At 46.5% G+C, this 23,383-nt stretch overlaps 1 protein-coding gene across 1 annotated transcript in view; it reads left to right on the forward strand.

The window, feature by feature from the left end:
• DNAH9 (dynein axonemal heavy chain 9) overlaps positions 1-23,383 on the forward strand; it is a 361,000-nt gene that overhangs the window by 305,320 nt on the left and 32,297 nt on the right. Inside the window, exon 63 of the mRNA XM_067547747.1 lies at positions 21,790-22,017. Within this exon, the coding sequence (XP_067403848.1) occupies positions 21,790-22,017 (228 nt within the window). The remainder of the gene's footprint in view (positions 1-21,789; positions 22,018-23,383) is intronic.

Genomic DNA, 23,383 nt, shown 5'->3' on the forward strand with positions numbered 1-23,383 from the left:
TTTAAAAGTAACAGCATACCACTCCCGAATCACCTGCTACAAAACTAGTCAAGTGAATAGGAGCTGGAAGTCATTTCCATTGGACAGAGAGACACAGGGGGTGAGGCAGTATCTTTGATTGGACCAACTTCTGTTAGTGAAAGAGACAAGCTTTTGAGCTATGACCACAGCACTGCAAATTTCCATCTGATGCCGCGCTGGGGGTATGGCCTGTGTGACCGGCGCTACTGCACTCTTCCAGAGATGGCCAGATAGCCACATACTGTCAGTCAAACCAGCAGCTTCCAGTGTTGTTGGCCGTTTCAGCGGCAAGGCTAACAGTGACATGGCCCTTGCTGCTGTGGAGTAGCCTCTCCAGGCCAGAAGCACATTTCCGGGGACTCCTTTGAGGGGAGTTTGTGCTGCATTTGCCCATGCTTTACCGGCTCTGTGGATGTACAAAGAGCTTCGTTCTCTAGGACAGGTTATCCCGCATCTTTCACCAGCTCTGAATTCACTTTACACATTGCCATCAGTCTCTGAGAAAATCCCCAGTGCTGGAGAAAATACTTAAGTGTATCTAAATATCTGGGTCCTCTATGCAAGTCACAAAGCTGGTAAGCATCTGAACCTGTTCTTTAAAGTGTTCTTGAGGTAAAGTATGTCCTCCGAACTTCAGTGTTTTATCTCGATAGCCAGACTAGCTGAGATTTAATTCCAGCTCTGACCCTGACTTGCTGCGGGTGACCTTTGGAGAGTGATTTATTCTCTGCGTGCCTCAGTTTCCCCATCAGCAGAATGTGGATAATTGTATTGGCCGACCCCACAGCCAACAATATTGACCCAAGAGAGTTAGTCGTGGTGTATTTGGAGATCCATTTGAGATTGATGGAAGGGGTTTTGTAGGATATTATTATTATTGATTTGTTTGGATCTGGATTAGTTTAAATCAGGGTTTGAGGTTCTGATTTGAAACCTGCTCAGAGTTTGGTATTGGATTTGGATTCATTGGGGTCCCATCTTGCGAGCTGATCTCCATTGGGACGTGTAGTGTTACTGGGGGAATTGTCATCTGTAAAGGTACATCTACACTGCTGCTGCAAGGTGTAATTCCAAGTGTGGGGAGATGCACAAATGGTAGCAGCTCAAGCCAGTGCTAAAACAGCAATATGGCTGCAGCAGCACGGGCGGGGCTAGTGCCCTGAGTACACACCTCATCTCTCAGGTGGGCTTGTGCTTGGACAGCTAGCTTGAGCCACCGTAGCCACACTGTTAGTGTGCCAGTGTGCACATCTACCTGGGCTGGGAGTGACACTTCCCAGCTGCTGGGTAGACATACCCTACGGCTTTGTTTACACTGTGGGATTAGGGTGTGATTCTGCCTGGTTATGTATGCATATCTGCACTAGCACGCATCGAGCGAGCACCTGTATAAATAGCAGTGTAGCCGCGGTAGTACCAGCAGAAGCACCGCGTAGCTATGCCAGCTACATACTATAATGTCTTGGGGTCTTGAACCCATGTCTGAGAGCCCCTAGACAGCTACCACATCCTGGCCTCTGCCCAGTGGTGACTGAAATTGGGTGGGCTGAGAAGCTGCTAGGGCTATAACCTCAGCCACAGGAGCTCCGATTGGGGGATCACCCAGCTCCGCTGATCGATCCAACGACGCTATTTAAGTCAGGTGGAGGAACAGGAAGTTTGTCTGAGCAGCACGGTGGTTTCCTGTTGTGGCTGCATTGGCCTGTGCTTGTGCTCTCCTTCTGGACGCTGCTCCATTCTTGGCACCTGCCTCACCCACAACTTCGCTCCTGTTCTCACTGGGCTTCTGCTCCATGTTTGAACTCTGCCTCACCTCCAATTCTCAGTGACCATTGGCTCTGGCATTTGGTATCTGACCTCAGCTCTGACCCTCAGCTTCAATGCCTGGTTCTGATTTTCTGGCTTGACTCCTGGCTCTGTAGCTGGCAACTGACTGGTGCTGATCCTCAGCTTCCTTCCCTAACCTGGGTGTCTGCTCTGCCCACTAGACCTTACTCCTGCTCTGACTACTAGGCCTGACTGCCTCCATCCTGGTCCATAACACATACCTACCAGTTTCTGGTAAGATTAAGCCTCCTAAATGGCACCGTTAAAACATTTCCTGTTTACTTTCAATTATCGTCTAGCAGTGTGTGAGCAGCCACCACCGATTCTCAGTGTACCCTTCTATCTCGGCTGGCTGTGGGTCAGTTGTGTTGTATGCACCTAGTCTGACTATGGTGACATTCTTTCCCAATATCACTGGGATGCCATGGAGAATATGGGGCGGGGGAGAAAACAGAGTTTTTCATTTAAAAATGTGGAAATGCAACATTCTGACAATTTCAAAATGTCATTTTCAAAAAATATTGAAACAAGTAATTCATCAAAACTGGCCCTTTCTCCCAAACTGTTTCAGCTGTGATGAATCAGCATTTTCTAACATAAAGTTCCCAGTTGGTTTTAACTATAGCTATATGTGAGTTACTGATTTCCAGTTGTGGCCCCTGAGGTTCTTCTGACAGCAGGCAACAGTGGTTGCTTTGCTCAGGATTGTTCCGTAGCTAGATCTTACAATCACAGTTTTCCTTCTCTGAGAAAGCAGTAACAAGCTGAAATCTGAGAAAGGTGTGAAGTTGCTGTTATTGCATTTCTTTTGAGTACACAGTCTGTCTGCTTTGCCGCTCCGTGATAACCTAGCCCCCCCATGGAAAGTGTTAAGTAAACACAAAGACTAGATTCGTCTCCACCCCTGGTGTGTCTCCACAGATGCACAGGAACCTGAAAGAAGCAAACCAGAATTTAAAATATTCTTTGGAGTCCTGTGCCCAGGGGAGAAGCAAGTTCTGTCATTTCATGTTTTGTGAGGATGTGCCACAGCCCTTAATGAAACAACGATTTTCCTTTTCAAGAATTCCCGAGTGTCACCTGTGCCTCCTGCCCTGATTAAAGTAAAACTGGGCATCCTGTTTTCAAGATTTATAGATCCATGTCGAAATCATTTTCATCAGCTAACACCCCTTGTCAGTGGGGGGCCTGTAAAAAAATAATGAGCTTGGGCAGTGAGTGATGTGCACCTCCTGTTTGTTCATGTACACAGTCTACATTTCTTAGAGCTCGGGGAGATGAATACCAGGCTGCTTTCCCCTACGCCAAATGCTTTATGGACTCAGAGCTAAACAATCAGTATTCAGGGAAGGCAGCACGTCCCCCTCACCCCGTCTAAGGGCAGAGGCACACTGACGACGGCGGATCAGGCTTTCACTCCAAACAGGCTTGTCTAAACAGGGTGAGATGGGGTGGGCCTTGCATCTGGAATGAGCATTTTTATAGCTTGTCCTTCGTCATTGAGCTCCCTGATATGGGTGCTAAGGACCCCCCAGCCACAACACTGAATATCTGATGTCAACAAACAAGGATTTCCCCAGTGTGCAACAGCGAAGCCAAGGCAGCAGGGGCTGGTGGAGTTGCCCAGATGAACTCCCTGCCTCTCACATATTAGCTGTCCCTTTGCAGGGTCTGTGCCAGTCCCCCTCCCAGGAGTCTCTCCAGGGCTAGGGCGGGGCTAGATTACCAGTGCAGCACTGGTGGAGAAGATATCAAATTAATCATGATGAGGCATCACAGGTTGCAGCTGAGTGTCCGCCTTGGCCACTCACTAGACTCATAGACACTAAGGCCAGAAGGGACCATCATGATCATCTAGTCTGATCTCCTGCACATTGCAGGCCACAGAACCTCACCCCTAAACCCCTAACCTCTAGCTGAGTTACTGAAGTCCTCAAATCATGATTTAAAGATTTAAAGAGTTACCCAGAATCCACCATTTAAAACCAATTTAAACCTGCAAGTGACTTGTGCCCCATGCGGCAGAGGAAGGCATAACCCCGCACCCCAGGGTCTCTGCCAATCTGACATAGGGAAATTCCTTCCCAACCCCAAATATGGTGATCAGTTAGACCCTGAGCATGTGGGCAAGACCCATGAGGCAGACACCTGGGAAAGAATTCTCTGTGGTAACTCAGAGCCCTCCCCATATAGTGTCCCATCTCCCATTGGAGATATTTGCTGCCAGCAGTCACAGATCGTCCACATGCCATTGTAGGCAGTCTCATTGTACCATCCCCTCCATAAACTTATCAAGCTCACTCTTGAAACCAGTTAGGGGTTTTTTTTGTCCCCACTGCTTCCCTTGGAAGACTGTTCCAGAACTTTATTCCTCTCATGCTTGGAAACCTTTGTTTAATTTCAAGCCTAACTTATTGATGTCCAGTTTATATCCATTTGTTCTTGTGTCCACATTCAGGCTTACTTAAATGACTCCTCTCCCTCCCTTGTATTTATCGCTCTCAGCCTTCTTTTGGTTAGGCTAAATGAGTCAAGGTCATTGAGTCTCCTCTCATAAGGCCAGTTTTCCATTCCTCAGATCATCCTAGTAGCTCTTCTTTGCACCTGTTCCCGTTTGAATTCATCATTCCTAAACCTGGGAGACCAGAACTGCACACAGGATTCCAGATGAGGTCATAGAATCATAGAATATTAGAGTTGGAAGGGACCTCAGGAGGTCATCTAGTCCAACCCCCTGCTCAAAGCAGGACTAACCTCAACTAAATCATCCCAGCCAGGGCTTTGTCACACTGCAGCTTAAAAACCTCTAAAGATGGAGATTCCACCACCTCCCTAGGTAACACATTCCAGTGCTTCACCACCCTCCTCGTGAAAAACTTTTTCCTAATATCCAACCTAGACTTCGCCCACCGCAACTTGAGACCATTGCTCCTTGTTCTGTCAGATAGTTAAAGGCTGTTATCAAATCCTCCCTCATTCTTCTCTTTTGCAGAGTAAACAAGCCTAGTTCCCTCAGCCTCTCCTCATAAGTCCTGTGCTCCAGCCTCCTAATAATTTTTGTTGCCCTCCGCTGGACTCTCTCCAACTTCTCCACATCCTTTTTGTAGTGTGGGGCCCAAAACTGGACACAGTTTTCCAAAAGTGGCCTCACCAATGCCGAATAGAGGGGAATAATCACTTCCCTCCGTCTGCTGGCAATGCCCCTTCTAATGCAGCCCAATATGCTATTAGCCTTCTTGGCAACCAGGGCACACTGCTGACTCATATCTAGCTTTTTATCCACTATAACTCCCAGGTCCTTTTGTGCAGAACTGCTGCCTAGCCCGTCGGTCCCCAGTCTGTAGCTGTGCATGGGATTCTTCCATCCTAAGTGCAGGACTCTGCACTTGTCCTTGTTCAACTTGTCCTTGGTCTCAACAGTGCCTTGTATAATGGTACTAACGTTTCCCTCTCTCTACTGGAAATACCTCGCCTGATGCATCCTTGGATTGTATTAGCCTTTTAGACTGTTGTGAAGGGACCCAGCTGCTGTGTCCCTGGGTTTTTTAAGCTCCGTTGGTGCTCAGCAGGTTGCAGCAATGTTACCTCGCTTGGCCTTTCCAGCACATTTCCTAGGCAGTGACTTACAGTCTGCTGCTCCTTCATGGCAATGGACTCCTCAGCCCACTTGCCCAAGCCCCACAGGGCCAGTGCTGACCCTCAAGATACCTCAGTAGCCTTAATCCAGAATCTCACAGATGGTGAGAGCCTCCTAGGTTACGGTTTAACCCACTCAGAGGGCCAGGTGGCAGTTGTGAAGCAGATAACACAAAGAAACACTTTGCACAGAGTCTAACACCTTATTTGCTCTTTTACGTAACAGGTGAATCACAATAGAGTTCAGTTCATACAAAATAGTAAACCCTACATAGAGTTCCCTGCCTCAGTTTCCTCATCACTCCAGAGCTTTGTTTGGACTGGGGTCAGGATCCCCCGGCTGGGGTCATCCAGCTCCTTTGGGTGTAGAGCATGGTTTGTGTGCTGAAATATAGAGTCTTCCCCGCCCAGCTTGTCCTCTGGCCTTGGTCCATGCTCGTCCTTCTTCTGTCCTGACTTCCTGTGTGTCATGCCCCACGCTCCTTCTGTGCGGCTCTGTGCATCTGTTTATATATTCTCCTACCAGCACCTGACTTCCTTTGTTCTGTGTTCTGGTAACTTTCCACCGCTCCCCTCTGGGCCTGCTGTCAGTCCAGTCCACAATGAAGCTTTCCAGGATAACTTCAGAGTAACATCATAATATTGACTAGAACTCATGGGTTATACAGGCAGTGCCCCTGAGCAGGGCCCAAGGATAATTTTTTCAGGCCTAGTACAAACTTGTAACACAGGCCCGCTCCCACACCCATGTGAGGGCCCTGTCCCTGAGTCAGCACGCTAGGGCACAGGGGTAGGCGAAAGGGAGGGGTTCTGGTCCATTTGTGCTATACACTCAGAAGGTCCACACAATCTATCACCGAAATCACACTGAGGGCATTTTCCCAGCATTCTCCCTCATCTCCATTTCTCTGTGCACATGTGAAGAGATGACATTTAATTTTATAATGGATCTAGATCTAATGGCCAATCCATCATCTGAGACTGGATCAGAAACTAAGTAGGGAGTGGTCCTGCACCAGACCCTGGGGAAATAGACTGGGTGATCCAACAGGCCTCTGCTATCCCCAGCTATTCTCCCTGACTGGCTGGCCTAGAGAGGAAGCTGTTCACCTTGGGGATCCCAGTATCTGTCAGTATCCATAGTCCTGACGGCCTTCCCTAGATGACTAATTCTCACATTGCCTGGGCAATGGGGAAAGAGGGCGAGAGATAAGTCCTGTTGCCAGACTGCAGCCTCAGCAGTCCTGTGCGGTTCTTATAACAGAAGGAATTCATATATAAATTCTGTCTGATTTGCCTCTTGTGATTCCCCTTCCCCTGACCTCTGTCTGTTTGGGAAGCACAGTGGGCACTATCACAGATGAATAGTAATAATTATGGATTCGAGAGAGAGAGAGCAGTTACAAACACTAGACCACGATGAGCTGTATTTTACACTGCTGTGGGGCACCTTTGGGTTAAACTCCCTGCTCCTTCTTTAGAACCTCAGGCTAGGAAAATAGCCATCACAGTCAACAAACAATGTTCACCAGCCTGAATGCAGAGAAATAAACTCCCTGCATTTGCATCTGCCATTAGCAGATCCTGACGGATCAGTGCCAGGAAGCGTTCAGACACTAGAGATTCCCAATTTAACCACAGTCTCCATCCATTAGCCAAAATGCCATTTCCCTCACTTGGAGAATTAATTTAATTTTTGAGTGTCTTTCCATTTTCATACGCTGTTGCTTCACTGAGATAGGTACATGAACTAAATTAAATAATAATGAGCTCCTGGATCAAAGCTGTATGCAAATCTAGAGGCTGGCAGAGCACTTCTTATTACATGTTAAACACTCTAGGCCCTTTTCATTGTGTTCCACAAGCTGTCTACCCACGAGTTGTATGTGCCGTATGCTTCCACCCCAGGGACTTGATCGGGGCCTCTCTCAGCATGCGGTGTTTACATTGCAGCAGAATGTATCAGAACTGTGGGTTACACTCCCCTGAGTGCACACATGTATTGATTACTAATTTCCATCACACACCTCCACCAGTAAAGAAGAGATCCTTCTCTTTTAGGATAGCCACGGCAAAGCAATGGCAGCGCTGGTCAGCTCATGTCCCCAACCCCTTCTCGTCGCTAGATGCATCTGAAAATAGTAGAGTTGGTGTCACCCAGGCCACCTCCAATCCATGTCTCCTCCTTGCCCTTTCGGCTTCTCCAGTGCTCCGAACTGGGAGAGGACCCCTCCAGTCATGCCTTTGGACCAAAGCTGTGAGAGGGGGGTTTAGACTCCAGACGCCTGTTTGCCTTCCCTGACTCTCCTTAGAGGCTAGAGGACTTGCTGTCCTTGAGGGCCGGCTGCAGGAAATTCCCATACTACAGTAGTTTTCTTGAAAACAAGAGGTATTAAAAGTAGAGAAAAAATCAGATCAAAAGAAGCAGTTTCCAGAACATAGCACACCTGACTACTTGGCACTGCTCATAGAGGCTTAGTTCCTGGTCAGGCTGTCAGCACTGCACTGATATGTAAGCTGTGCCCGATAGCGCTGTCACAAATGAGTCAAACCAGAGTCGAACCGGAGCACTCCACCTTCCGCCCCTGAACTCTGGGGAAGTTCAGATCAAGATAGGAACTTTACCATCATCCCTATCTGCACAAAGAACCAAACGGGACCCCCGAGCCCCAGCAGCCTCAAACTCCTTGGAGGTTTGGATTTGGATTCCGTTCCAGATCCGAACTCTGAGCCGTGGCAGGTGCTGCAACATAGGGTGGGGGAAGGAGGAAAGATGAGGGGCTGCTGGGGGCTGCTCCCAAAGTCCCCCTGGCTCAGAACTCTGCAAGGCAGGTCCCTCCCATCCATGTACCTCCCCCCACCCAAACAGGGAATCCGGGAAAGAAAAGTCCTCCAGGATGGAGAGAGCCAGAGACTCAAGCTGCCACTTGCAGCTGCAGAAGCAGTTTCATCAGAGACTTTCAGACTCATCAGGCTGCTGGCTAGCGTATACTCTGAATAATGTTTCCCCTCTGTCAAGTGCCTGTTGATTCCAAGCCCCCCCTCAATCCCATCCTCTGTCTTCCCGCTCACTTCAGCCTCTCTGGCTACCCTTATGCCTGCCTTCCTCTTCCTGTTCATTCATCCCCAATCCACCTTACCACCCTTCCTTTTTTTTTTTTCCTTTAGCTAATCTTTTCCTGACTTCCTTTCTCTTCCACTCTTGCCTTTAACACATTGAACATCTATAATAAAATACAATGTAAAATAAACAATAACCCACCCCAAAATTGACAACAACAGAGATAGTAGAACAATGCTTTCAAACTATCACTCTGTTACTTGTGTGCTGTATCTCTTTCCCCCATGCTGTGTCTTTCTTTATCTAAGACTATAAGCTCTTCAGGACAGGGACCATCTCTCAGCATATATTTGTACAGCACCTAGCACAATGAGGCCTTAGTCTAGGCGTTCCCATAATACACACAATAATTAATAATAATAACGAATGTGACACCAGCTCATCTCTAGAAAAAAGCCATTAACTTTGCCTCTGCCGCAGGAATCACTGGGTGAAATCCTGTGGCCTGTGTCATGCAGGCCAGAGAAACTGATCACAGGGGTCCCTTCTGGCTTTAAAACAGAGGACTCTCCAGCACGCCGTGCATCCTTTATTTGCCATCCCCAGTTCCCTGCCCCTAGAAAGCCCTGAAAAATGTGCACATGTAATTGACCCTTTCTAGGGGCACAATAGGGTGTGAAGTCTGGCAGGTGCCCCCATAACAGTTGTATTTCACTGCTTCTTCAAATATCAGTCATGTTTTCTTTGAGCATATCAGTCCAGGAGAAGATAATGGAGAACGCCTTCATTTAGATTTTCAAAAGTCCTTTGACAAGGTTCCTCATAAGACACTATTAAAAGCAACTTAGTAGTCCTTGAAGTGAGAGGCAAAATGTTGCCATGGGTCAGAAACGGGCTAAGAGACAGGAAACAAAGAGCAGGGATAAATTGTCAGTTTTCATCATGGCAAAAAGTTAACAATGGCAGCCACAAAGTTTTGTACTCAGACTAGTTATTGTTCAATAACTTATTGACAATCTGGAAAAGAGGGGTGGTGAAAAATGGCAAAATTGGCAGATGGCACATAATGAGTTATATTAGACAAGTCCAGATAGAATGGTGAGGAACTTCAAAAGCACCCAACCAAGCAATGTGAATGAGCAACATGATGGCGCATGAAATTCAGTGTTGATAAGTACAAAGTAATGCACATTGGAGGGGAATATTTGAACTATTCACATGTCTCATAAGCCTTCTTTATTTGAGAGAGGGTTGTGAGGAAAGAGCCATACATGTTTGGAAGAGCTCAGATAATATGGTTATGGGGAATAGATGGGGGTTATGGGGATCATACAAGCACAGAGATGGATAGAGCTGGTAGTGCAGAGGTCAAACACAGGTTCTTCTCTGCCTGATTTTGGGCCAGTATTACCGACAGGTCCTGGAGGAGCCTTAGGACACCGCTGGTAAGTTGGATCTATGTCCCTCCGGGTTACTGACAAGTAGTGAAGACATTGGGTCCATTATTGGAGGAGATTGTGAACGGCCGCCCATAGCAGGACTTAAGGAATTTACTTTGAGGGTTTGACATAGTTAATCTCCCTAATTATCACCCAGTCTCTAGTCTCACTTTTTATGACAAAAGTTTATGAGAAGTTTATGACAAAACTGTGGTAAAGTGTATCTGGCAATTCCGGGAGCCCTCAGATTGCCTCCATCCTGATCAGTCTGGTTCTAGGCCTGCTGTATGGTTATTGCACAGAGACGGGCCTAGCCCAGCTGCTGGCTGAGAACCAAATGTTCATGCTGATGGTTGTAGAGCTGTGAGCTGTCTCTGGCAGTGATCCTGGGTGAGGATAAATGGAGGCATTCTGGACTAATTACATCTTTTTCTCATGGGAGGACATACTGAACCACTTTGTATAGTAAATATGAATGAGGGAATAGGATTCCAGTGACTCCATTGTCCATCTGTGGATAGGTCTTATTCTTCTTCAACTGGTTGCAGACATGTATTCCACTCAGGTGTGTGCACGCCCAGCACAACAAAGCTTGAAGACTTTGCTTAGCAGTACCCATAGTACCTCTGACCCTGTAGCCCCTCCTCTAGCTATGTAAGGGCAACATTGCTCTGATCCTCTGTTCCTTCTCACCACCCGCTGCTTGAGTTGAAACATTCTGTGTGATATTTTACCTCACTTTTTTTTTCTATCACAGTGTTTCTGTGATGTTGGTGTATATAGTTCGTTATAGTTAATTATAGTGATACGCTTATGTTTCTGATAATTAGTAGTTAAGTAGGGTTCAGCCTGGTGGGATACCTTCACCAAGTTTTAACACTGTCTGTCATGTGGGGTGGCTATTCTCAATGAGTTAGTGGGTGTTTCTGTTGAATGAATGATTTCAGGCTATTCATCACTTGTGTCTGTCTTTCTGTTTTCACCTTTCAACTACGATCTGGGTGTGCCTGAAGCTATTAGGTCAATGGCCACATGCACTTAAGTAGTCCATCCTCTTCAACTGTGGTGAAAATTGGTGTATTGTCCAAGTTGTCAGTCATTAGACAGGCTTTTCTGAGTGCCTGCAGTGATTTGGGACTCCCTACAGTGGTGGGCAGTTCAGAGCAATGTATGTCAGGGTGTTCTCTTGCTCATCTTCCTCTGATCCAGAGCACAATTACTGATGGTTCCACAATAGGTTGGGGAGCACATCTGGGAAAATTGAAGGCTCAAGTTGGTGTACAGAGCAGGAAGCATCTCTTCATATCGATGTCCTGGAGCTTCAAGGCATTTACAATGCATGTAGGGTATTCTGTATGCAGATCAAGGGCACAGAAGTTCATATTCTCACCAACAAAACCACCACTGTGTACAAGGTGAACATGCAGGAAGACGCCTATTCCAATCAGCTTTGTCAGGAGGTGAGAAAGTTCTGACATCTCTGCATGGAAGAGAACATCATTCCCACAACTGCTTATTTGCCAGGGGCACAGAATCACTTCGCCAATCATCTCAGCATGAATTTCTCCCAAAATCATGAGTGGTCTCTGAAGAGCCATGTGCTGAGGTTCATGTTCACAGAATGGAGCATTCCTGCTGTTGACCTGTTTCAACAAAGGATAACAAGAAGTGCCATCACTTTTGCCATTGAGCAGGTCTCAATCCGGGTTCCTTAATCAACATGTTTCCTCTGAATTGGAGATCAGCACTGATGTATGCTTTCCCCCCAGGTTCCAATCATTCTTCAGATCATCCTCAAGCTGAGGATGGGTCATTCCAGGACTGATTCTCATCACATCAATTTGACCAAGACAGTACTGGTTTTCCAGCCTCCTCAGTCTGTCTCTTCATCCACCCATTCCTCCTCTTTGTTGTCCTGATTTACTGACTCAGTACTACGGTCAGATTTTGCATCCAGTGCTCGGCCAACCGCACCTCAGAACACGGATGCTTCATGGTTAGATAAGGAAGAGGAGCACTTTTCCAAAGCTCTTTGACAATTCTACTTAATAATAGAAAACTCTCTACTAGGGCTATCTATTTGGCTATTGTGACGTTCCCCTCTGCAATCTGGACTGGTGTATAGCTGTGTCACCCCAGTCCCTCACTCCTGGAGCCCGTCTTACACTTGTTCCGCTGTGTGAACCCCCACTCCTTGGTCAGCCCACGCACAGCCTCCTGCAAGCAAGCAACTCTTAACTTACTGAGTGCTTCTGGCCAGCCACTCATGGGATTATGCAATAGAATGACCCCAGCAACTCCTCCCAGTCCCAGATGCAACTCTAGGAACTTCTGTTTTGCAATGTTCAGTGCTGCCCACAGAACCTTGCAAGCTCATATTAGTTCATCAATTTATCAAAGAAATTGATATGCACCAGCTTTGTCACGTTAAATGAAGTCTTTACACACAACCAGACCCCATGTACTGTTTTAGATAAAACAAATAAAGAAGTTTATTAAGTACAGAAAGATTTTAAGTGATTATAAACCAGAGAAATATAAATCAGATTTGATCAGGATGAAATAAAAGCAAATCACATTCTAAACTAAACGTAACACTTTCAGTAACATTACAAAGTTAGATAATGATCATCACAGGCTGGCTGATCTCCTTCAGCCAGGCCCTCCGCATGTGGATAGTCCTTCAGTTGCTTGATGTTGTTTTGTAGATGAAGTGGAAGAAAGAGAGAGCGCAAAATGTCTCCTCTTTTCAACATGTCCCTTCTCCTCCCTCTTCAGGGTCAGGTGACAAACAATGTCCTGTATGGCCCCCTCCATTTGAGTCAGTGAGTATGCCCTTATCGATGCTTAGGCTAGTCCATTGTTCCTGGAACAGCTGGGCTGTTATGCATACCTTAGTGAGGTGTGAACTGCCTCTCTGCCTTTAGTGTTTGCTAGATCTGCCTCAAGCCATGGGGCACATATTTGGGAATATTACATAGCAGAGCTTCATAACCATACATATGACATTGCAGCAAACATTCTATTATAACAAGAATGTTCAGTATGTCATCAGCATTCCAAAAACACCTTACATGACATACTTTGCATTAAACAATACACAGTTACGCTGTAAGTGTGAACATGAATGATACACAATCACACCATAAGGGTGTACATGGGGTGCAGTGTGTCAGAGCTCATCTTCAGCCCCCCAGCAGGAGTCCTCCAGGGGGTCAGGCAATCGTAGGAGGCAGTTTTGATGGTGCGCCCGAGGGTGGCACCCCTACTCCTCTCCTGGATCCACCCCGCCCCTTCCTGAACAGGTTAAGGCCCTTCTATCCCGAATGGGCAAAGATTACGTCGGACTATTGGGCCCTCGGGATAGTCTCTGGGGCTATGCCATACAGTTTACCTCTACCCCCCCCAAAAAAAACCCTCTCCGTCCCTCTTCAGGGACCCCTCTCACGAGCAACTCCTCTTGCAGGAGGTGAACACCCTCCTCAACATGGAAGCGGTGGTTATGGTTCCTCAAGGTGGAAGGGGTTCTATTCGAGGTACTTCCTCATCCCCAAGGCAAAAGGGGGTCTGAGACCCATATTAGACCTGCGTCATCTAAACAAATATGTCAAACGACTCAGGTTTCACATGGTCTCCCTCGCCTCCATAATCCCTTCCCTGGATCCAGGAGACTGGTATGCCACCCTTGACCTCAAGGACGCAGACTTTCATGTGTCCATCCTCCCAACCACAGGCGCTTCCTCTGCTTCACGGTGGCTGGCTCCCAGTACCAATTTACAGCCCTGCCCTTTGGCCTATCTTTGGCTCCAAGGGTGTTCACCAAATGCATGGTGGTAGTGGCGGCCCACCTGAGGCGAAAGGGTGTGCAAATCTTCCCTTACCTGGACGATTGGCTGATCAGGGGCAGGTCCAGGTCCCAAGTACAGGAGAGTGTGACCCTCACTTGCTGCACGTGCAGCGGGCTGGGACTGCTCATAAACGAGCAGAAGTCCACACTAACCCCAGTGCAACGCATGGAATTCATTTGGGCCACCCTGGACGCTTCCCAGGCCAGAGCCTTCCTGCCTCAGCCATGTTTCGAGGCGATGGTCTCTATCATCTCCCAGCTGCACTGATGCCCCACGACAACAGCCAGGCACTGCCTACAGCTGTTAGGCCACATGGCGGCCTGCATGTACGTAGTACTAGCTCACCTGAGGCTCAGGCCGCTTCAGATGTGGTTGGCCTCGGTATATGTGCCAAGCAGACACCCACTGAATTGGGTGGTCACAGTTCCCCTGCCCGTCCTAGCCTCCCTAGACTGGTGGAGGTCCCCCAGGACAGTGTTAAAGGGCGTTCCATTCAGGGAACTGGTCCCATCAGTCACCCTATTTTCCGATGCCTCGGATGTGGGATGGGGAGCCCACATCAGCGCCAACCTGAGCACTCAGGGGCTCTGGTCGGGGGAGGAGAGGCGCCTGCACATCAAAGTGAAGGAGCTGAGGGCTATTCGCCTAGCGTGCAGGGTGTTCCTCTGATTCCTGACAGGCAGAGTGGTGCAGGTGCTGACAGACAACACCGCAGCTATGTTTTATATAAACCAGCAGTGAGGGGCGCGCTCCTCGGTTCTCTGCGAGGAAGCTACCCGTCTGTGGGATTTTGCCATGAGGCACGACTTCCACTTGACTGTCTCTCACCTCCCGGGAGTGAGGAACAACAAGGTGGATTGCCTCAGCAGGTAATTTCTACCCCGCCACAACTGGTCGCTGCACCCAGAGGTAGTGACTACAATCTTCCAAAAGTGGGGTGTTCCCCAACTGGACCAATTCGCATCAGCCTGGAACGCGAAGTGCCCGAGGTTCTGCTCGCTCCAGGGTCACGAGACGGGGTCGATTTCCAACGCGCTCCTCATCGACTGGACGGGGACCCTCATGTACGCGTTCCTGCCCATCCCGCTTTTGCCCAAGGTCCTACTGAAAATAAAGAGGGACAGGGCGGATGTCATAATCATTGCTCCAGCCTGGCTGAGACAGCACTGGTTCAGCATGCTGCTGGACCTCTCGATCGCCCCGCCCCTGGAGCTCCCTAGGCGGCATGACCATCTCTCCCAGGACCATGATCGCCTGTCGCACCCAGACCTGGACTCCCTGCACCTCACGGCCTGAAGGCTCTCTGGCTGACGGAGGGAGAGAGAGCCTGCTCGGTGCAGGTTCAACAAGTCCTGTTGGGCAGCAGGAAACCTTCTACAGAGGTCGTGTATTGGGCTAAGTGGAAACTGTTTACCTCTTGGGCAGAGTCCCAGGGCATTCTGCCCAGCCTCTCGCCTCTGCAGGCGATCCTGGAGTACCTGCTCCAGCTAAAGCTCGAGGGTCTGGCGCTGGCCTCACTGAAGGTTCACTTGGCGGCCATTTCAGCCTTCCATCAGCCGCTTGAGGGGCGATCTCTGTTCTCCCATCCCATGTCGGTTAGGTTCCTCAAGGGGGTGGAGAGGCTGTATCCCCCTGGGATCTCAACCTGGTCCTCTCAAGACTCACAGGGCCCCGCTTTGAACCCATGGCTTCATGCCCTCTGCTCATGCTTTCATGGAAGGTAGCCTTCCTGGTGGCCATTACCTCAGCTAGGAGGGTCTCTGAAATTAGGGCCTTGACCTCGGAGCCCCCTTATGCAGTATTCTCAGTATTCTATAAGGATAAGGTGCAGTTGACGCTGCACCCAGCTTTCCCGCCCAAGGTGGTTTCCCAATTTAATTGTAACCAAGATATTTTTCTCCCGTGTTTTTCCCAAACCGCATGGTTCGGAGGAGGAGAGGAGATGTCATTCGCTAGACCTGAGACGCGCCCTGGCCTTCTACATCGAGCGTACAAAGCTGTTCTGGAAATCGACGCAGCCTTTTGTTGCAGTGGCGGACCAGATGAAAGGCTCACCTGTCTCCACCCAGCGCATCTCCTCGTGGATTACATCGTGCATCAAATTCTGTTATGAGCAGGCGAGGGTGCCGCTTCCGGGAACCATCACAGTGCACTCAACCAGAGCTCAAGCCTCATCTGCAGCCTTCCTAGAGAGAGTGCCCCTGTAGGACATCTGCAAAGCCACTACCTGGTCGTCAGTGCATACCTTCACAGCCCACTACGCCATCGTCCAGCAGGCGAGAGAGGACGCGGGATTCGGCAGAGCCGTGCTGAGGGCATCTCACCGGTAACTCCTATCCACCTCCAAGGTATGGCTTGTTAGTCACCTATAGTGGAATGGATATGAGCAATCACTTGAAGAAGAAAACAAGGTTACTTACCAGTAACTGATGTTCTTCGAGATGTGTTGCTCATGTCCATTCCACAACCCACTTCCTGTCCCTGCTGCCGGAGTTGGCAGAAAGAAGGGACTGAGGGGGTGTAGGGCCGGCAGTGCCTCATATACCACGGCATTTGTGCAGGACTCCAGGGGGCACCAGAGCCAGCCCTATGGTGTCTTCTAAGGGGAAAAAAGTTCCGGGAACCGTGCACGGTGGCGTGCACTTACGTATAGTGGAATGGACATAAGCAACACATCTCGAAGAACATCAGTTACTGTAAGTAACCTTGTTTTTCCATAGACAAGGTGGCCCTGAGGCCTTATTCTAAGTTTTTGTCTAAAGTGGTGTCACAATTTCATATTTACACAATTTCACAATAAGTGTATTTCAAATACACTTGCCTGTATTTTTTTTTTCCCAAGCTTTATTCAAATACAGACCAAGAGCATCTTCATTCCTGGAATGTGAGACATTTCTTGGTCTTGTATTTGGGAAGAGCAAAGTTATTTCATCCATCGCCTTGATTTTTTGTTTCCTTTGCGGATCAGATAAAGGGTTAAGAAGTCCCCATGCAAACATTTTCCAGATGGATAACATCCGGCTTTTTAACTGTGTATGGGATAGATCGGACTATGCCTCCACTGAGGTTATGAGCTCATTCGACAAGGGCCCAAGCGACGTCAATCTCATTTCTCAATGATGTTTCAATATTGGACATTCTCAGGGCTGCTACATTGTCTTCCATATGTACTTTTACCAAGTGTTATGCTTTTATGACTCCATCGAGATCGGATGCAAATTTGAGGGAGGTAGTTCTGCAGTCATTCTTTAATTAGGCTCTGAACCCCACTGACATTTGGTGCGAAGGAAGTGAGGAAGATTGGGGCAGATCTGTCCTTTAAATAGCCCAGCGAGGGCTTGAGCACTTCCCCCATGAGTACTGCTAAGCAAAGCTCTCTGGCTCTGGTGCACTGAGCACATGCATACCTGAGTGGAATACACGTCTGCACCCACACCTTGAAGAATAATAGTTACAGGTGAGGTAGGTAACCATCTTTGACTGAGGAAGGGAGCTCTCCCTGGACTGTGTGCTAGGGGTTCTCATTCTCTAGTCTAGTTCTAAGATTTACTGTAAATGTTGTTATGGTTTTCACCGTGTGTTTCCTGTGAAGATCAGACCTTGTAAAAATGGCCAATTGTCATTACTTTGGAAGGTGATTTGTGATAAGACATGAAACAGAAATTCACAGCACTCTCCAAAATGTGAAGGGTCTCCACACACTGTAGATGAAGGGAATGAATTCTGAAGGAAATGCGGGTTTGTATGTGTTACTATTTCCAATAGTTACCATGGCAACCCCAGCATTGTGTGATATACATTCTCTGTAAAAGTAAAGCTGCTTTGAAGTATATGACTATAGAAGCACTCCAGCGTCATCTCATGCAGCTGTGTACGCAGACTCAGGTTCATTCGTTCACACAGGCACACTCGCTCTGGCTCACATACAGGCTGTAGAAGAAATGGTCATTTTATTGCAAAAGTGAAGACATTACTGCAGAGATAAATTTGTGGCAATTCTCTATGTGTATGAGAAGAGACGTTAGTTTCCTTTGTTCTGCCTTTTCAGTAGTTTGACTTCACCGGGGCTTGGAGCAGGTGCTGGTCTGTCTGCATGGATCCCAGCTGCAAGACCTGGCTATCTAAACAAGGAAAATTTCACATCAGCTTAAGACAATTCCCCAAACACAGACTGAGAGATTTGCAGCTTTCTGCATGCAGCCTGGTCATAAACCTGATCTGTAAATATATGGCGTATTCAGAGGTGCTTTCTTTCCAATATCTGCTTCCAGGCACTCACCCAGATCTGACTCACACAAAGACTCTATCACAGGCTTCAAAATCAGGCATAGAAAAATATATGGGAAAGCAACAACATGACTATTTAATCCCATTTGCCATGGGGCCTCCAGAGGTAATTTGTGGAAGTGAAAAAGATAGAAAACAGGTGCAACATACACTATCAGAAGTGTGGTCGAGAATGTTGTTTGGCTGGTGGGAAAGACTCATGTGATGGATCAATGTCCAGAGTTCCCCTCGAAGTTATAAATCATCTTCACATTATTACAGTCTTTTTTTCAATTAAAATTCACTCCATTTTCTTATTTACTTCTTTCCTTTGTGAGACTGTTCATCTGACCAAGGTCATAAATCCTTAATGCCAACAAATTGTATGCTGTGTGTATTTCTCCCCACCCCTTCACTCTATTTAAATTTTAATACTTACATCAAAAAAAGAAATAAAGCATAAACAGAATGTCTGGAATTCTCCCCGGCACTGACCCTTCATTAGCCATCAGATCAGAAATGCTCTATACATCAGTGTTCAGAAGGCTAGCAATACCAACAATATTAATCAGTAGCATCACATCCACACAAGTTGAATCAAAAGATTTTTCAACCACATGATACTGAAAAAAAAAAAAAAACTGATGTAGAAAAAAGCCATTATCATTTAAAGAAGAAAATCCTCATAAAGTATTCTGTGTTTATTCTGCTACGTAAGGCACAATATTTTGGTGTTGGTGTTGAGCTTTGTCCATGCTCTTTCTGGCTGGTTGCGTCTCTCTCTCAATTTTTGTTTTGTTATTGGACTTGTGATATTAAAACATGTTGATTGCCTGGACTCTGTGGGAGTTCCTTGCCATTTCAAGCCCTGACTGCACTGGGAAAAAAACTGCTGCATTAATGCTCAGGGTATAATTGCATTTTGTCTGCTATCCTATCAACATGAACAAGAGCCACCCCTAACCTCTCCTTCTGGGGTATTATGTGATTGGAACTGTGGGGTGCAAACCACTATCTATGTCAAAGAGATATCTGACTTCTCCATCCAGTTCATTCCCTGGACAGTTATTCTTCTCTTTAGTACTACTACTTCTCTTTAGTCCTCTTTAGTACCCAGCACTGTGGAAGCTGAATACTTATTTATAAACCTGGCCCAGACTACGCTCCAGGAGAGGTCCTGTGGAAAAAAATCAAGTGATCATATAATAGATTGTATTGTGATGCATATGCACAAGGGGGCCAAATTAAAGTTATATGGACAATCTTAATGCTGGCATTTCCTAGCTTCTGAGTCCTTGACTGCAATTTTAATGTAACATTTTAATGTAGATTTTTGTATGTCATTTTGTATTGCACTTATACTGCCTTATATGTAGGATAACAGGCCTCAATGAAAACCTGCATAACATCAAAACACAATACACCCACTAGGTACCTTGCAAACTAGACTAGAGCGTACTAGCTGCCTGCCAAGAGAGATTTCAGACCCTGCTCCTGGATGAATGCCTTCCTCACAGAGCCCCAAGCCACAGGGATAGTGATGTTTGCATTTGAAAAGTAGGATGCCTGGGTCAAAGAAGACTTTTAAACAGAGGCCCATGGGTTTTGCTGTGGTCTCTGTGCTTTTTGCATTCCTCTTTGCACCTCTCTTCCTCCCCCACCTCCTGATGTTTGAAACGGTCCCCGTGGTTTTCCTGTGACACACTCCAAGCTGAATTGCAGGCAAAGCATGCTGCATGCAGCACTAAAAAGACTTTGGAAGCAATCAGATACTCAGGGCCAAATTTTCAAAGGTTTTCAAAGATCACATCTACTGTGATTTTCAAACATAGCTAGGGGATGTCTATTGAAATCAATGGAGTTAAATGCCCAACCTGCGTAGGTATTTCTAACAGTCCCACCAGGTGTTTATCTGTATCTTCGGGCACCTAAATACCTTGGAATATCTGATTCTCACACAGCAAGATGCAAATCCAGAACACTGAAGTCAGTGGAGCTATCCCAGGTAACACCAGAACAGAATATGGCTCCTACTTTCTGATCCTAGCAAGAAAACTGGGTCAGGGTATGGTTTCTGGGGATAGCAAATGTGTATTCTAACTGAGTTAATCGGAGAGGTTGAAGGGAGCCTTGCTTCTGTGTATCCTTTCCCTGTCTGGAATCAGCTATACACATGCTGTGGCCATCACTGGGAGTCAACCTTTGCCAGTAAGTACCTGGCACATGAATGGGAAATAACTGCAGTATCTCAGATACCCTGGGTAAATGCTGACTTTTAATGGCAACTATTGTACAATATCAGTGGAGGAACCTTTGCCCCTAAATGTAAACTCATGACATGGCAAGATAAAGGCAGATTCTCTGGCCCAGCTTAGCGCACTGCACAGCATGGTTTCCATATATAACCTAGCTCACTGTGCCTTCTCTTCCATCTGCCACCTGCAGCAGCCTATGGATAATGAAACACCAGCCAATCCTTCCTGCCTCAGATAAGATTCTGTGTCTCAATGCTAGAGCATCCCTGAATCAGTGTCACTGGCAAAAGAACTAACAGCTGCTGCTCTGATCATTCTCTCTCAGGCTTCCCTCCTTTCCTCTACAGCAAACAAACTAACACTGTTGTTCAGCTTCTTCTCCACACCTGGTGCAATCTCTCCATAAGTGTCTCACAAGAGGCACCAGAAATGGAAGCTGGAGCAGCAGTTGTCACATCCTCACAAAGCGTCTTTTCTTATCCCCATTAACCTCTGTGAAAGATTTCCTCTCTTTTGGTTTCTGTGTTCTAGGTGTTGTTCATCTTCTTGATAGATTGTCAGTTTCTTTGATGCCTGTGTTTGTATCCACCTCATGTGCCCCTCAGCTAAGGGTCTGGGACTGACCCCTGACCTCCAGAATTTATCCAGACATTTTCCAGTATTTGTCATTCTCAACTAATAAATAACTAGGGAAAGGCAAGCCCTCCTGTCTGATCATTTTTGATGATCAGTCCCAGCTGCCTATGCCCTGCCTTCTCCTGAGTGTCTCAGGAGAAAGTCTCATTTCCTGTCACTTCAGTAGAATGGTCAGCTGTGTGGGACACAAGGCTGGTGAAACACTGCAGAGTTTCCACCAAAGTCCCACCTCTGTATAACACTGAACAAGTGTGTGTTAATTTACTGATGGGCATTAGAACCCATTCTCATAGAAGCTCATTTGTACAAATAAACAAAGGTTTGGGTGTTGTGATGTTGATAAGACCTTTGTAAAACAGCCTGTGAAACTTGGTTTCTTGATAACAGACGCCTATTGATACTGAGGGTGAATTGTTTTATTAAAAATTATCAGTTTAATTTCAGATGTCTAAGGCAACTTCTCCTTTTCTGGGAAAATAATGTGGCTTTGCAGACATACATTATTGTAACAAACAGAAGACTATCATGCTTAAGAAAACAATCAATCTAAGAGCTATTTCCCTAATTGCTAGTTCTTTGTCTTGATTATCTTTAATTTCAGAGTGTATAAAACCTCAGACGTTAAGCCCACTGTATGTCTGCAGATATGAATTACACTCTCAAGGGCTATTAGGAAAGATACTGACTTCTGGAGCATGAGGGGAGTCCTTTACCTCATCTCATTGCTATATTTGATGGATGCTCACTCCAGATGTAAATGCCAGCAGTTGACAAAGTGTTGTCCCATTTGTCCCTGCCAGAATATCCATCTGGTGGCCAAGTGGTTGAGTTCTCTGGAGAAAAAACTGGAGCAGCACAGTGAAGGCAGCCACCAGGAGTTCCGCGTCTTCATTAGTGCAGAGCCTGCACCTTCAGCTGACAGCCACATCATCCCCCAGGGCATCCTGGAGAACTCCATCAAAATCACCAACGAACCTCCAACTGGGATGCACGCCAACCTGCACAAGGCTCTGGATAACTTCAACCAGGTATGGTGACATTCCATATGAATCACTGGCTTCCTTCAGGCGGTAACTATAGTAACCAAACCAGTTGCCAAGTTAATTAAGAACTAGTGTATGCAGATGCACAGCACCGTGTACGTGGCATACCTGCACCCAGGTGGCTGCTGCAATTGTAACCAGCCATTGTGGAATGTCTGGGTTACAATTGATTTAGGCAGGACTGAATGAGCAAAAGGGGCAGGGGAGTGGCACTCTATGTCCAAAATAGCACCACCTGTTTCTAAGTCACTGACAGTGCAGAAGCAAATGTTCTAGAATGCTGATAGATCACTGTCGTAAGAGGTAAAGCACAAGGTGGGAGTACTAGATGGTGTCTGCTAGAGGTGACCACATCACACTAGGGAACAGGCTGACCAGCTCCTTATGCAATTATCTATAATGTGTTGGGAAAAAGCTGTGTGATCATGAGGGCTTCAGTCTGAGTGACACTTGCTGGAGGTCTCATGCTGCCAGTACTAAAATCCTTTCGGGATTTCTAAAAATTTTAGATGACAATTTCCTAACTCAGAAAGGGTTGCATCCAACTCGAGATTTTTGTATTACACGTCATCTTGATAGATAAAGAGAAATTGATTAGAGAACTAAAATTACTGCTAACTTAGGTAAAAGTGATCATGACTTGATCACATTTGTTGTGTGCAAACAGAATAAAGTCCAGATGAGTAATATATACTTGGTGTTTTAAAGGGGCAATTTCAAAAAGCTGAAAAGAATTATGAGCCAGATTAGTTGAGAGAGAGAATTTAAACAAACAAAAAAAAGAGTGATAATTGAGAACTGTTTAAGGACATTTTACTAGATGCCTAAAAAGCCACAATCAAGAAGGCCACGCTTCTTAAAAGAAACCAACCTGGCTTAGAGGAGAAGTGAAAGCAAGTGTAAAAAATAAAAATCTATTGTAGTAAAACGTTCATCAAGGCGTTAACTAGGTTACTCAGAGTATTATGGGTTGGAATCATGCTCCTCCTTCCTTCCTTTTTAGTTAGTGTGTGTTTTCCTCTAGCCTGTTTGTATATATTCCCTTTACAAAACATATGCATGATAAAGGGGAGATAGGGGAAGTTGATAGCAATGAATATAATTCAGAGGCTAGGAATTATACAAAATTGAAAAGGGAAGCAAAAAGATATGAGGCGCAATCTACTGCCAGCAGAGAGAAGGAGTAGTTTTTCAGGTATGTTAGGAACAAAACGAATTCTAAGAATGGTATTGGTCTATTACTAGATGGAAATGTTAGAACTGTCAATAATAATGCAGAAAAGACAGAAGTGTTCAATAAATATTTCTGTTCTGTATTTAGGAAAAAGCCAGATGATGTACTTGTATCATC

Source organism: Emydura macquarii, unplaced genomic scaffold, assembly GCF_026122565.2.
Source record: "Emydura macquarii macquarii isolate MOO-44397 ecotype Brisbane River unplaced genomic scaffold, CSIRO-AGI_Emac_v2 contig_1230, whole genome shotgun sequence".
NCBI classification, from domain to species: Eukaryota; Metazoa; Chordata; order Testudines; family Chelidae; genus Emydura; species Emydura macquarii.